Source organism: Micropterus salmoides, unplaced genomic scaffold (assembly GCF_014851395.1).
Source record: "Micropterus salmoides isolate LMB-PRFRI ecotype aquatic unplaced genomic scaffold, ASM1485139v1 Ms_hic_scaffold_12, whole genome shotgun sequence".
NCBI classification, from domain to species: Eukaryota; Metazoa; Chordata; class Actinopteri; order Centrarchiformes; family Centrarchidae; genus Micropterus; species Micropterus salmoides.
The window spans coordinates 34936104-34952537 of NW_024040263.1; the positions used below are offsets into that span (position 1 = coordinate 34936104).

The window sequence follows — 16434 nt, forward strand, 5'->3', positions numbered from 1 at the left end:
GTTCTCAGGTTCCAGGTAGAAACACCTGCTGAACACAAACCATCGGAACCGAGAGCTTCAAATCAGCTGTTTGACGTATCGGAATCCAGCTAGAAACAGCACGTGACCCCGTGACGTGCTCGGTGATCACGTGGTGAGCCGGTCAGCTGACTGACGGCTTCCGGGTTGTCGGTCGTTGTTTACTTTGAGAGCGGATCCTTCTTTTGTTCTTGCGGCTTAAATCCAGGTAAAGTCTGATCTTAAAGCTTCACTTCGAACTACAGGCTCCGCTTTAGACGTTGTACCGAAAGTGTCCCATAAATCTGAGCACGGTCAGCTGACACTTCATTAAATGAATAACAAGAAGGCCCAGGGTTAATATCAGGCTTTGACGGGATTTATGAGGACCTGTCTGTGATTCGTGGATCTTTACAGGTGTGGCTTTAGTGAACTGGGGCCCAAACTGTGGCTCGGGGGTCTCCACAGCCTTATTTTCAACTTCAAACCTAAACTGAAAATCATGTTTGTTTTTTTATCAAACTGTAAAAAGTCTTAAATGCTGCTGGGTGGTTTAATCTTATTTATCCTCCTCATCCTGTGTGTAAAATCTGAATCTTTAAGGTAAAAAGTACAAGTACGCAGGTGGATAAAATGAAAATACTCAAGCGGAGTACATGTACCTCATAAATATACTTAGTTACTGTTGGTCTGAAGGAGGCTGCTGGTTGCTCTGGATGCAGCTGTTTCCTGTTTCCTGTTTGGACCTACATTATGAAGAGATCCATTAGCTGCAGCCCTACATTCAACCGCTACATATCCCATGAGTCTCAGCGTGTCCGGCTCTTTCATACCGCTGAATATTATTAATGCTAATGACCACTCAGATAAACCTGCTGAATTTAATGACGTCTGACCGCAGCAGATCACTGATCAGCAGACAGTCCCACAGCTGGTCCTGGGGGGGTCAGGGTGGAGGACGTTGCCAGGTCTGCGTTACTCTGGTGTCTCTCAACATTAAAAAGGTCCTCGCTGCGCCACCGGCATCAGCTCCCTGTGCAAACCTCGTTCTTTTTGAAATGACAATAAAGAACACGTAAAACCACGAAAGACAAAGTTTGATACGTCGCTCTGCAGGAAGCTTCGGGGCCACAACCAACAACAACTTGTATCGTCAGTTAATTTCTAACAGCTCATATTACAGGACCTACGATGATATTCACAGACTTTATTGAGTAAATCAGCGGCTCGGGTTGTACCCGAGTTCGAACCACGTGGTTCTGCAACTTTACAGACAGATTCTCCTGGAAGACGTTCACAGTGTCGACCTCCGCTGCTCACACCACACACAGAAAAATCAAAAACTTAGAAAAGAGAGCTGAGAGAGCGGCTTCATTATCGCCTCCACACAGCCGAACCATCGCTGCTCCAAGTGGCTGCGAATGTCGGATGTTTTCAGTCTTTATGCTAAGCTAAGCTAAGCTAGCTGGCTGTTCTGTGTTCTTTAAAGGTTCAGTGTGTGAGATTTAGCAGCATCTAGTGGTGACGGTTGTGAACTGTAACCATCAGTCCAGTCTACCACTGCCCTCTAACCTTTCAAAGAGCGCAGGACATCTACGGTGGCTGACACAGGACAAAAGGTGTCTCTTCAGAGACAGCAGAGAGAGATCAGTCAAGATATTAGGGCTGCGGTGGAAAAGTCAAAAAAATCGACTTTCCTAACCACTTTGATGTGAAGGAGAATTCATAAGGACTTGGGAAAAGACGACCGTGGGGCTCAGAGAATCCGACTGCTCTTTTCCAGGTGGCGTAATTATGGGACGGCAGATAAAATGGTTCTGCCTACAAAATAAAAGCGCAAGAAGCTTGTTTACTGTAATGCAGTATTTGGAGTTGAACTGAGCTTTTACTTTGAAAGAGCCGTCAGAGAACGTGATTCCCCTAAATGTTCTCTGCCTGGAGATACTGGGGAAATGAAAAGCGTCTGTAGGTTGATGGATGAGGATCAAACACCGAAACACAAACAGTGCAGCGCATGCCGTGACCTCAGAAACATGCGCTGCAGAATCTTTTTGTCCTGAGGTGGAATCAAACGCACAACCCTGCAGTCCTGCACCTTACCGACTGAGCTGACCAAACACCATGTTAACGAAAGTCAAAATTATGTCTAATGGTTGAAAATGTTGCTCTGATGCAAAACTTATTTGCAGACCCCTGCAGTATATTATTACTTCTTCTTCTTCTGTACGTGTTCAACACAGTGACGAGTGTCTGACTGCCTGAATTAAGTAGAACAAGAAGAACATGGTGACGAAACGCGCTCTGTAGCCTGTTTGTTTTCAGCTACTGTAGAAACATGACGATGCAACGTGGAGACGTCCATGGAAGGGGGTTCCCGCGGTTAAGTAGATATAAACGTCTCACTCTAAGTTAAAAACATAACGGTTTATTATGTAAGGTCTTTACACACCACTGAAAACATAGTTATGGATCTTATATTGCATTTCTGTCCGTAGATCCTCAGAAATATTACAGACTGGTCCTTTAAATAAACAAATGTCCCCTCGGCCAATTTGACGCAAATACTTCTAAACTGTTAGCCATGCTAACATTAGCGACAAACGACCATAAAGAGACGCTAACAGCTGAGTGGTTTATTTTCAGCAGCCATGAACGCCTCGGACAGTGACGACGACTCCTTCAACGAGAGGACGGCGTTGGTCCCGTCTGAGAATCCAACAGTGCCGTCCTACACGCCAGATCCAGACCTCAGCCCCTCAAACGGCACGCCGTCCCAAAGGGTAAAGGTCAGGTTATTATTCTTTACGTGGCAACATCTCGTGAGGCATCGTAACAAAAAACGTTTGTCCTTCTGATTATGGCGAGGAATGTTCTTGTTGGGCTGATGTATTTCCTGCTGCACTGACGCTGAATGTCGCCCTCTGTTGGTCCAGCCGGGGGTCGGCAGGAGGGGCGGTCCGGCCGCCGGGGACGGCGGCGGTGGAGGTGGCGGGGGCTCGGATCAGGAGGTGGATGCAGACGATGAGGAGCTGACGCTGAAATACGGAGCCAAGCACGTCATCATGCTGTTCATCCCCGTCACCCTGTGCATGGTGGTGGTGGTCGCCACCATCAAGTCGGTCAGCTTCTACACCGAGAAGACCGACCAGCAGCTGTAGGTCAACGCTTCAGCCGCCACACGCAGGACTCCTCCTCCCACCTTACAGCTAACCATCATGTTTGTCCCCGCAGGATTTACACGCCGTTCACGGAGAACACCTCATCCGTCGGCCGCCGGCTCCTCAACTCCGTGCTCAACACCATCATCATGATCAGCGTCATCGTGGTCATGACCATCTTCCTGGTCGTCCTCTACAAGTATCGCTGCTACAAGGTCAGGAAAAAGTTTTAAAAAATGATAATTGAGCTTTAAATATGATGGTTGTCTGTTTAAGTCCAGTTAACACGCAGCAGTTTGCTGATCATCCCTGAAGAGAAACTAAACGGGTCCCAGGACTGAACCCTGAGGAACTCCACAGGTCAGACAAAGTGACGGAGACAAATAAGTTCAGACAAGACCAATAGGAGGAAAACTATGTATTAACCCCTTGTAAACTGCTGGATGATGAATGATAGTAGCCACTACAGGGCTCCTGCTAGAGAGCACAGAGGCTGAAACTTCTTCACGGATCGTTGCAGCGAGCTAACGTGTTACAGGCAGTCACGCTGTACATGAGTAGTAATGGCAACTGTTTATCGTCTCTGACCGTTTTCAGGCAACCGCCGTAATGAAACGAAACTCTGATGTCTCGTGACAGCTCCGCTATTCCTGCGTAACTTCCGCAACTAGCGTACGTCGTTGCCGTATTCGCCGTCTATAAACAAAACATGATCCGCCCTGAATTCACAACAATGTGAAAGCTGCAACCGATATTTACTAACTGACCTAAAATAATTCCAGGGATATTTATGAAAGGATCTGCAGAGTCGGCTCGACTGATAATGTGTCCCTTTCATAACTTAAGCATTCTGTTGCCATTTGTGCAGAACACAGTCTGACCCGCAACGTCCACTGACTCCGCCTGCGTGCCGTTACGCCTGCGCCAGCCTGCCGGAGCTGATCGCAGCCATTCTTGTTAATACATGTGAATCCACCAGACGAGGCTCTCCTCTCCTCTCTGCAGAGAAAACACAGCAAGTCTGTTTTTGACGGAAGCCACGTCAAGAAAAGATCAAACCGGGCAGGAAGTCAGACAGAAAGGCAAAGAGAATCTGGTCTATTTTCAAAATAAAACCCCCTGTTCAGACTCCTGATCATAAATCAAAACAGGAGCCTTGTAACTACATAGCCTACTTAGTGATAGTAGGAGCAGAAAAAGCAAACACTGTTTACCAAATTGACAAAATGTGAAAGCAGCGAGTTTAGAAGTTGCTGACTGTGTGTAGCTGTAGTTGAACTTCCTGCTGCTAGAGGGCGCTGTCTGATGTGTTTGTGTTGTCCAGTTCATCCACGGCTGGCTCATCCTGTCCTCCCTCATGCTGCTCTTCTGGTTCAGCTTCATGTACCTGGGGTGAGTCCTGCTCTCTGCTGTGGAACTTCCCAGTATATGATATTAATATATTAATATTTCATCCCAGCAGGAAAGAAACACTCAGATTATTGTTTTTTAATTATTTATCAGCTGGGAGTTGGTGTGAAAGAGAGAAAAGATTCAGGTGCATCATGGTGGTTCATTCTTATGTTTCCCAGCGAAGTCTTTAAGACGTACAACCTGGCGGTGGACTACCCGACGGTGGGGGTGATCATCTGGAACTTCGGGGCCGTGGGGATGATCTGTATCCACTGGAAGGGCCCCCTGCAGCTGCAGCAGGCCTACCTGATCCTCATCAGCGCCCTCATGGCCCTCGTCTTCATCAAATACCTGCCCGAGTGGTCGGCCTGGGTCATCCTGGGAGCCATCTCCGTGTACGGTGAGTCGGCGCTGTGTGCTGGAGGCTTTACAGATAAGTTAACGTAGAGTTCCTCACCTGCTCGCCAGCTTTTCACCTGCAAAGAATGAATTCATAAAAATGTTAACCTGTTTGCACCTGATCTCTTTCTTAGCGCAGCCTTTTCAAACTACATGTGATATTTGTAAAACAAACTCACCTAAACAAATCTTTCTGGCGATGATGCAAAATCAGTTACTAAAACACTGCCAAAGATTTAGTTTGAACTGTGGAAGGACATTTTCCAGCTGAACAGAGATCAGAGAATATGAAATATAAGGTAACAGAAGTGTTGAGCTGTGATGTCGGCGGACGCTGGTCCGGTTCTATCAGCTGATTTTTCAGTCTGTCTTCAGGGACCTCTTCCTCCTGCTGATCCCTCCCATCATGCCTTGCTCAGGTTGTTTGTGTTGTTGCAGACCTGGTGGCCGTCCTGTCCCCTAAAGGTCCGCTCAGGATGTTGGTGGAGACGGCTCAGGAGCGCAACGAGCCCATCTTCCCCGCCCTCATCTACTCCTGTGAGTCCACTCAGCTTTTATCCAGCCAAGAGAAAAAGAATCAGGCTGTTAAAAGTGTTCAGCGTGCAGCTAAAGCTCCTCGCTTCATCTGGAAGGTTCCAACAGTGTAGATGCTCTAAGAGATCTGCGATTACACGGGCAGCATTTCAACCGCTGCACCAACATTTGCATTGATCTTATAATAAAATAAATAGAAAGTTAGTAAAAAGTATTCTTTTAACCTGCAAGTTGTTTAACCAGAGTCAGTCTGCAGCCACACTAGCTGCTCTGCACTGAGCTAAATGCTAATATCAACATGCTACATGCTCACAGTGACAATGCTAACATGCCGATATTCACAATCTTAGCATGCTAACATTAGCTAATTAGCAGTAAACACAGCTGAGGCTGATAGGAACGTCATCAGTTCTGCAGGTATTTGGTCACTGTCGGTGCCCAATCGGTAACGCCTACCAGATCCGCTCTGCACATGCAGAAAAGTCAAAGGTTACCGCAAATCTGCCTATTCAAAATGATCCGAGTAAATCTTTCAAATCAAGATAACAAAATGTTTTTTTAATCACTGGAGATGAAACTGTTCACTCTAATGTAAAGGGAATGTACTTAAGATATGAAAAACCTTATCCAACAGTACATTTTTAATTTGACAACAATCTCACAAAGGAGGCTAACCCTAGCTGCTAGCACACTGGCCATATATGCAATTGCTGACTTAGGTTTAGGCACACACCCCTGTGATGGTTAGGGTAAGGGTAGCTGTCGATGCCTTCTATACTAATGTAGCTACCTACCACAATCGACACAGTCGACCACACGATGTTACTAGACAGACTTGAAAACAGGGTGGGACTTTCTGGCACAGTACTAAACTGGTTTGAATCCTAGTTTACAGACAGGGAGTTCCCCAAGGCTCCATTCTGGGACCTCTTTTGTTTAACATTTACATGCTTCCACTGGCTCAGATTATGAAAAACAACAAAATATGTTTGCATAATTATGCAGATGACACGCAGATTTACATAACCATTTCACCAGGGGACTATGATCCCATACGGGCGCTGAGTAACTGTATTGAGCAGGTCAACGATTGGATGTGCCAGAATTTTCTTCAATTAAACAAAGATAAAACTGAAGTTATTGTTTTTGGAGCCAGGGAGGGACGATTGAAAGTCAGTGCTCGACTTCAATCTGTAATGTTAAGAACCACAAATCAAGCCAGAAATCTTGGTGTAGTCATGGACATGGACCTGAATTTGAGGAGCCACATTAAGACAATTACAAAGTCAGCCTACTATCACCTGAAGAATATATCAAGGATTAAAGGACTTATGTCTCAGCAGGACCTGGAAAAACGTATCCATGCATTTATCTTCAGTCGACTTGACTACTGTAACAGAGTCCTTACAGGCTCCCTAAGAAAACCATCAGACAGCTGCAGCTGATTCAGAACGCTGCTGCTCGAGTCCTCACTAAGACCAAAAAGGTGGATCACATCACTCCAGTTCTGAGGTCTTTACATTGGCTTCCTGTCTGTCAAAGAATTGATTTCGTTTATAAAGCACTGAACCATCCAGACCTCTCAGGTCGTCTGGGATCAGGTCTGCTTTCTGTCCCGAGAGTCAAATCTAAACAAAGAGAAGCAGCGTTCAGTTATTATGCTCCGTATATCTGGAACAAACTCCCAGATAACTGCAGGTCTGCTGAAACTAGCGCTTCCGGTCAACACAGGGCACCTCATACGGACGCTGAAGGCTACCTTTTGTACCAGATAACGTCGGTATTTGAAGCCCTGAGATGAGAACCGGCATTATTATTATTAACAGGCACATTTGTGGTAATGTTCTTTGACAGACAGGACCACTTCTGCACATGTGCAGATAGGGATCCGGCAGGCAGCACGGATTTGGTACCTACACTCACAAACAAAGTGTTGGACCCGTGAACGTCCTGATGATGGCGCTACATGAAAGGTTTTTACAGTTCATCCTGAGGGGGAACTGAAGATCTGAACCACGTTTCATCACAACTCATCCAACAGCTGCTGAGATGTTTCAGCCTGCAGCAGAGTGGAGGACAGAAAATAAAATAGGGATATTTTCAGCAAATGATCATGTTATTTGTTTGTTTGTTTGTTCGGTCAGCTGCCATGATGTGGACGGTGGGGATGGCGAGCCCAGCGGACGCTCCGCACTCTGGACACGATACAGGTCCATCAATCAGCTACTCTCTGCAAGGAATCATGGGAAATGTGGGGGGTGGACACAGCATCATGTTTCTGTTATTTTGTCCGCTCCTTGTTTTAAGGATGTGACATTATGGAGGCTCGAGTGTGACGTTATTGATCCTTTCAGTGGTCATCAGTGATTGGTCACTTAATTTAGTGAGAATTAATTTATTAAATTTACATTCAAACTAGATTTGATCTTTCAAGTTATTTATTTTATTTTACCAAACAATTATATCTCTTGAACTTTGTCTTTAACTTCCAAATTAAAAAAACCACAATAAAATTTCTGTAAGATTAATGATCAACTGATTTTACATTATTTTAATGTTTTAATGTAATCGGCGGCTTTTTGAGTTGATTCAAAAGAGTTTTTCTGTGTGCTGCTGTTCTGGATCAGTTCATCGTACCGTAACACACTTGTCACACTAACGCCATTTTCAGACGAGGAGGCGGAGCAGAGCGGCAGGGGGGCGGAGCCTGAGAGCAGACGGTCCCGGACGTTTCCTGAAGACGACCTGGAGGAGGACAGTGAGTTCATCTCAGGACAGGATTCAGTTTTATATTTCAAAATAAAGCGCACCTCAGGAAAGCCTCGCGTCTCTGCAGGAGATTAAACGCCGTTTCATGTGTCTGTAGGAGGGGTGAAGCTCGGCCTCGGTGATTTCATCTTCTACAGCGTCCTGGTGGGAAAAGCTGCAGCGACGGGTGGAGACTGGAACACGACGCTCGCTTGCTTCGTCGCCATCCTTATCGTAAGTGTCTGACGGGGCAGGTGCTCTGTGCTGTATTATGTGACGCTGCTGCTGTGAACAGACACCAGCAGAGCTCCACACGGGGACTGAAGATCTGTAACACACCTGTTCTCCACCTGTAACACAGCTGCAACTGTGAACTCTGAGTACAGTACGCTCCTCTGTGTGGCTCCGTAATACTGTGCACACCTGTTCTCCACCTACTCTCCACCTGTAACACACCTGTTCTCCACCTACTCTCCACCTGTAACACACCTGTTCTCCACCTGTTCTTCAAATGTTCTCCACCTGTAACACACCTGTTCTCCACCTGTAACTCACCTGCCCTCCACCTGTTCTCCACCTACTCTCCACCTGTAACACACCTGTTCTCCACCTACTCTCCACCTGTAACACACCTGTTCTCCACCTACTCTCCACCTGTAACACACCTGTTCTCCACCTACTCTCTACCTGTAACACACCTGTTCTCCACCTGTAACACAGCTGCAACTGTGAACTCTGAGTACAGTACGCTCCTCTGTGTGGCTCCGTAATACTGTGCACACCTGTTCTCCACCTACTCTCCACCTGTAACACACCTGTTCTCCACCTACTCTCCACCTGTAACACACCTGTTCTCCACTTGTTCTCCACCTGTAACACACCTGTTCTCCACCTGTTCTCCACCTGTAACACACACCTGTTCTCCACCTACTCTCTACCTGTAACACACCTGTTCTCCACCTGTTACACACCTGTTCTCCACCTACTCTCCACCTGTAACACACCTGTTCTCCACCTGTAACACACCTGTTCTCCACCTGTTCTCCACCTGTAACACACACCTGTTCTCCACCTACTCTCTACCTGTAACACACCTGTTCTCCACCTGTTCTCCACCTGTAACACACCTGTTCTCCACCTGTAACACACCTGTTCTCCACCTGTAACACACCTGTTCTCCACCTGTTCTCCACCTACTCTCTACCTGTAACACACCTGTTCTCCACCTACTCTCTACCTGTAACACACCTGTTCTCCACCTACTCTCTACCTGTAACACACCTGTTCTCTACCTGTAACACACCTGTTCTCCACCTGTTCTCCACCTGTAACACACCTGTTCTCCACCTGTAACACACCTGTTCTCCACCTGTAACTCACCTGCCCTCCACCTGTTCTCCACCTGTTCTCCACCTACTCTCTACCTGTAACTCACCTGTTCTCTACCTGTAACACACCTGTTCTCCACCTACTCTCTACCTGTAACACACCTGTTCTCCACCTGTTCTCCACCTGTTCTCCACCTGTAACTCACCTGCCCTCCACCTGTTCTCCACCTACTCTCTACCTACTCTCTACCTGTAACACACCTGTTCTCTACCTGTAACACACCTGTTCTCCACCTACTCTCTACCTGTAACACACATGTTCTCCACCTGTTCTCCACCTGTAACACACCTGTTCTCCACCTGTAACTCACCTGCCCTCCACCTATTCTTCACCTGTTCTCCACCTACTCTCTACCTGTAACACACCTGTTCTCCGCCTGTTCTCCACCTGTAACACACCTGTTCCTCCACCTGTAACTCACCTGCCCTCCACCTGTTCTCCACCTACTCTCTACCTGTAACACACCTGTTCTCCACCTGTTCTCCACCTACTCTCCACCTGTAACACACCTGTTCTCCACCTGTAACACACCTGTAACACACCTGTTCTCCACCTGTAACTCACCTGCCCTCCACCTGTTCTCCACCTATTCTCTACCTGTAACACACCTGTTCTCCACCTACTCTCTACCTGTAACACACCTGTTCTCCACCTACTCTCTACCTGTAACACACCTGTTCTCCACCTGTAACTCACCTGCCCTCCACCTGTTCTCCACCTACTCTCTACCTGTAACACACCTGTTCTCCACCTGTTCTCCACCTACTCTCTACCTGTAACACACCTGCCCTCCACCTGTTCTCCACCTACTCTCTACCTGTAACTCACTTGCCCTCCACCTGTTCTCCACCTACTCTCCACCTGTAACTCACTTGCCCTCCACCTGTTCTCCACCTACTCTCTACCTGTAACACACCTGTTCTCCACCTGTTCTCCACCTGTAACACACCTGTTCTCCACCTGTAACACCTGTTCTCCACCTGTAACACACCTGTTCTCCACCTACTCTCTACCTGTAACACACCTGTTCTCCACCTACTCTCTACCTGTAACACACCTGTTCTCCACCTACTCTCTACCTGTAACACACCTGTTCTCTACCTGTAACACACCTGTTCTCCACCTGTTCTCCACCTGTAACACACCTGTTCTCCACCTGTAACTCACCTGCCCTCCACCTGTTCTCCACCTGTTCTCCACCTACTCTCTACCTGTAACTCACCTGTTCTCTACCTGTAACACACCTGTTCTCCACCTACTCTCTACCTGTAACACACCTGTTCTCCACCTGTTCTCCACCTGTTCTCCACCTGTAACTCACCTGCCCTCCACCTGTTCTCCACCTGTTCTCCACCTACTCTCTACCTGTAACACACCTGTTCTCTACCTGTAACACACCTGTTCTCCACCTACTCTCTACCTGTAACACACATGTTCTCCACCTGTTCTCCACCTGTAACACACCTGTTCTCCACCTGTAACTCACCTGCCCTCCACCTATTCTTCACCTGTTCTCCACCTACTCTCTACCTGTAACACACCTGTTCTCCGCCTGTTCTCCACCTGTAACACACCTGTTCCTCCACCTGTAACTCACCTGCCCTCCACCTGTTCTCCACCTACTCTCTACCTGTAACACACCTGTTCTCCACCTGTTCTCCACCTACTCTCCACCTGTAACACACCTGTTCTCCACCTGTAACACACCTGTAACACACCTGTTCTCCACCTGTAACACACCTGTAACACACCTGTTCTCCACCTATTCTCTACCTGTAACACACCTGTTCTCCACCTACTCTCTACCTGTAACACACCTGTTCTCCACCTACTCTCTACCTGTAACACACCTGTTCTCCACCTGTAACTCACCTGCCCTCCACCTGTTCTCCACCTACTCTCTACCTGTAACACACCTGTTCTCCACCTGTTCTCCACCTACTCTCTACCTGTAACACACCTGCCCTCCACCTGTTCTCCACCTACTCTCTACCTGTAACTCACTTGCCCTCCACCTGTTCTCCACCTACTCTCCACCTGTAACTCACTTGCCCTCCACCTGTTCTCCACCTACTCTCTACCTGTAACACACCTGTTCTCCACCTGTAACACACCTGCCCTCCACCTACTCTCTACCTGTAACACACCTGCCCTCCACCTACTCTCTACCTGTAACACACCTGTTCTCCACCTGTTCTTCAAATGTTCTCCACCTGTAACACACCTGTTCTCCACCTGTAACTCACCTGTAACTCACCTGCCCTCCACCTGTTCTCCACCTACTCTCTACCTGTAACACACCTGCCCTCCACCTGTTCTCCACCTACTCTCTACCTGTAACACACCTGTTCTCCACCTGTTCTCCACCTACTCTCTACCTGTAACACACCTGCCCTCCACCTGTTCTCCACCTACTCTCTACCTGTAACACACCTGTTCTCCACCTGTTCTCCACCTGTTCTCCACCTACTCTCTACCTGTAACACACCTGTTCTCCACCTACTCTCTACCTGTAACACACCTGCCCTCCACCTGTTCTCCACCTACTCTCTACCTGTAACACACCTGTTCTCCACCTGTTCTCCACCTACTCTCTACCTGTAACACACCTGCCCTCCACCTGTTCTCCACCTGTTCTCCACCTACTCTCTACCTGTAACACACCTGTTCTCCACCTACTCTCTACCTGTAACACACCTGCCCTCCACCTGTTCTCCACCTACTCTCTACCTGTAACACACCTGCCCTCCACCTGTTCTCCACCTACTCTCTACCTGTAACACACCTGTTCTCCACCTGTTCTCCACCTACTCTCTACCTGTAACACACCTGTTCTCCACCTACTCTCTACCTGTAACACACCTGCCCTCCACCTGTTCTCCACCTACTCTCTACCTGTAACACACCTGTTCTCCACCTGTTCTCCACCTACTCTCTACCTGTAACACACCTGTTCTCCACCTACTCTCTACCTGTAACACACCTGCCCTCCACCTGTTCTCCACCTACTCTCTACCTGTAACACACCTGCCCTCCACCTGTTCTCCACCTACTCTCTACCTGTAACACACCTGTTCTCCACCTGTTCTCCACCTACTCTCTACCTGTAACACACCTGTTCTCCACCTACTCTCTACCTGTAACACACCTGCCCTCCACCTGTTCTCCACCTACTCTCTACCTGTAACACACCTGCCCTCCACCTGTTCTCCACCTACTCTCTACCTGTAACTCACCTGCCCTCCACCTGTTCTCCACCTACTCTCTACCTGTAACACACCTGTTCTCCACCTGTTCTCCACCTACTCTCTACCTGTAACACACCTGCCCTCCACCTGTTCTCCACCTACTCTCCACCTGTAACTCACCTGCCCTCCACCTGTTCTCCACCTACTCTCCACCTACTCTCCACCTGTAACACACCTGTTCTCCACCTACTCTCCACCTGTAACACACCTGTTCTCCACCTGTAACTCACCTGCCCTCCACCTGTTCTCCACCTGCCTCAGGGTCTGTGCCTGACTCTGCTGCTGCTGGCCATCTTTAAGAAAGCCCTGCCGGCGCTGCCCATCTCCATCACCTTCGGCCTGGTCTTCTACTTCTCCACAGACTTCCTGGTTCAGCCCTTCATGGACAACCTGGCTGCTCACCAGTACTACATCTGACAGAAAGACCCGCCCCCTCGCTTTCCTCCTCCTCCTCATTATCTTCCTCGTTATCCTGCAGGGCCGCCGCACAACGCACAAAGACCACTTCCTGCGCAGGTCTTCTACCCGTCTTTCTAACACTGTTTGGGGAACATGACGCATTAACCAAACCGCAGGAAGTGATGTAATGCGGACGGAGGAAGCTGGTGTGGGTGTTAGAAGGTGGCAGCAGGTTACCTGGTAGATTCTCCTCAGGTGTGTTTCTGATCACCTGCTGACTAATAGTTTAAAGGAAAGATCCACCTTAAATGCTGTAACTCATCCTGTCTGTAGAGTCTCAGTCACGTTTCTGACGGCCGCGTGTGATTGGACGACGCTGCCGTCAGTCAAAGCAGACACAACATCCTGTTTTCAAACTGTAAACATTCACTGGGACAGAATTTAAGGATGTTATTGACACTTTTTTTGTGCGCTCCATTCGCTGTTTTGTCTTTTAACTTCCTGTCGGTGGCACTGGCTTCTGTCCTGCAAACGCACACCTACATTAATGAGGAGGTCATGTGACCTGACGCCACATCCACCGCCGATATCTAGCTTAGCCTGTGTTAGCAGCAGCGCAGTGTTTCTGTGGTGATTAAAACCAGCTGATTTTGATGCATTATAAACTTTTCAACTTGTTTAATAAACATTTTATTATTAGTAGTAGAATTTGGAATAATCACGCCATAAAACAAAAATTCTTTTGATATTTTGAATGTCATTCGTTTCTGAAGATCCAGACGTTTCACTGTCATCGCCATAACTACAGATGAAGAAATATTATTATTATGCATTAAAACTCTTTGAAACGACCACATCTTGAGTTGTCATGTTATATTTACAGTGTCAGTCAATCAGCTGCTCGTTAGATTAAAAAACTGATCAGATATTTGATCAAATATCTTGAGGTGAAGCTGCAGACGTCATTCCCACTTCCTGTGTAGACAGGAAGTTGAAAGACAGCATCACAGCGGACCGATTTTAATGTTTACAGTATTTTAAGGTGGATTTCTCCATGAACACGTTGGCAGATCTCCCTCACAGAAACAGATTACTTTACTTCTAAGATTAGGATTAATGAAGGTTTAATTAAACTTCAAAATCCAGCTGTGATGCAGAACTTCAACAGAAGCTGCGGTCCTTTATTAACGAAACAAAGCTGCGAAATGAAACCAGCTCGACTGTCAGAGTGACGTCAACAGGTCCGATCCGGTTTAATCTGTTCATTATTTTTAGCAGTAAAAGACCTCGTATCAAAACCGAGTTTCAGGACCTGAATGATTCTAGTTTAAATTCTGCTCATCTCGTGAGGAGATAATCGCTTGACCTAAAGATATGCACCCCCCCCCCCCCCCCAACAGTCCCTCTGAAACGCCAAAAGTCCACTTTAATACAATTTCAGACTCTATTTAAAGGTTTTACATACATTAAGAAAAGAGAAAGAAAAAGATCTGAATCACCCTAATTAGTCGACGGTAGTGTTGTAGTACTGGAGACCGGTCTTGTCTCGGACATTAAGGACTCTGGATTTTATTTCAAGACCAGTGCAGAGCAACTTGGGAATATCAATAAATTGCTTTTGCATTGTCTGATTTATTTGTTAACATCCAAACTTTGATTGGATGTAAATCTTATTGCTTCTAATGCAACAAATAACCCTAATTAAAAATGTGTTGTTACCGTTAGCGACTGCCCCCCCCTCCCCGTGATGCTCAGCGTGGAAAAGGAGCGTTGATTTCAGCTCTTAGTGTTTACATGTGGGTGTTTTAACGGGAATGTGGATCTTTCAGATCAATTTGAGACGTACCTCTGATCTGGTTCCACATTTTATTGTGTGTCCTGTGGGGAACTGGTTTGGGTCTCGACTCGGTCTCAACCCTAAAGTCTTGGTCTCGATAAACTCTGGTCTTGGTCTTTACTACAACACTAATAGACTAATAGACATGTATTCCTTAAAACTTACGAGTACTTATTTTTTTGAGACCAGCACTTAATTTTTTGTCACTTGTAACTATTCCGTTGGTTAATAGCAACTAAATGCACATTTTTCCCCTTGAAATCTACGGGGCTCTGATATCAGCTGGTAACTATTCCAAAACACTCTAGTAAAGATCTTTTTTATTCATCTATGACCTGTAAAACTGCTTGTTGATAGTTACTAAGTTTATCTCAGTAACTATTGGAATAGTTACTAGTAACAAAAGAAATCAGGACTAGTAGCTAAAAATGAGATATTAGTAACCATTTCAATTTCACTAGTAACTATTCAAATAGCTACTAGTAACTAAAGAACAGGTGAAGTCTGCACTGCAGAGATTTCAATAGCAGAAATGTGCAATAGTAATTAATGCCTCACTAAATGTTGGAGCTGCAACACACCTGGTTTAAATCCTCACCTCAGCAGGAGGTCAGCTAGTGTTGCTAACTTTAGCTTTGGCAGCAGAAAGCTTCATTTTTATCTTTAGGATCCATCAAACAAAACCTAAACTACAGAACACGGCACCAGTGGAGTCTGTCCAGGTGGGTTTGTGTGTCCAGGTACGTCACCATTGTGGTCTGGAAATGACAGAACAGAATCTATATTCTGGAAAAATGTTTCAACTAACTTATATTCACCTCCATTATTATATCATGAGAACAGAGTTGTAATATTTCACAGAACCAAACCTTTGTTCAGGTTTCAACACAAACTGCATTTACTTTGTATTTAGATGCTACGAGCTCTGTTCTCTAGTTTACAGCCGAGTATTAAAATAGTTTTATACATCTTTACTCTCAAAATATATCTTTATTCTAGAAAATTACTTCTTTGTATAAAAAGAATTTAGGCAGTGTTTCTGAAATATTACAACGGCATTCTTAAATGATTTCTTTGGTAACCGTGGCTGTAATTTTCTGCAGTTTCCAAATGAAATGCTCTGTTGCTCCGGGACTGTTCATTTCTCTCTGAACTGAACTTTCTGATAAAGCTTTACGAACACCGGCCTGCTGTATGATGGGTATATTTTGTAGAAAGTGATTCAGGTGATTTTGTAACTGAAAGATTTTATTTCATTGTATTGTGCAATAAACTTCTGTGATGAGCTGGAGAAATAAAAACAAATCTATTCAACTTCTTCCGCCTCTTTTAG

General features: G+C 46.3%; 1 protein-coding gene across 3 annotated transcripts; it reads left to right on the top strand.

Moving 5' to 3' along the window:
* The first annotated feature begins 111 nt into the window (after window positions 1-111).
* On the top strand, window positions 112-16419 carry psen2 (presenilin 2). 3 transcript variants are annotated; one of them, XM_038714651.1, is made up of 11 exons: window positions 112-226; window positions 2641-2783; window positions 2931-3151; window positions 3229-3370; window positions 4480-4547; window positions 4727-4947; window positions 5385-5483; window positions 7625-7690; window positions 8152-8238; window positions 8347-8462; window positions 13127-16419. In XM_038714651.1, the coding sequence occupies exons 2-11, from the start codon at window positions 2646-2648 to the stop codon at window positions 13280-13282; spliced, it is 1314 nt and encodes a 437-aa protein (XP_038570579.1). In that variant the 5' UTR covers window positions 112-226; window positions 2641-2645; the 3' UTR covers window positions 13283-16419. The 3 variants fall into 3 exon arrangements, with proteins under 3 accessions (XP_038570579.1, XP_038570581.1, XP_038570580.1); XM_038714653.1 differs by having other exon boundaries at window positions 2641-2777; XM_038714652.1 differs by having other exon boundaries at window positions 125-226; window positions 2644-2783.
* Window positions 16420-16434: the final 15 nt, after the last annotated feature.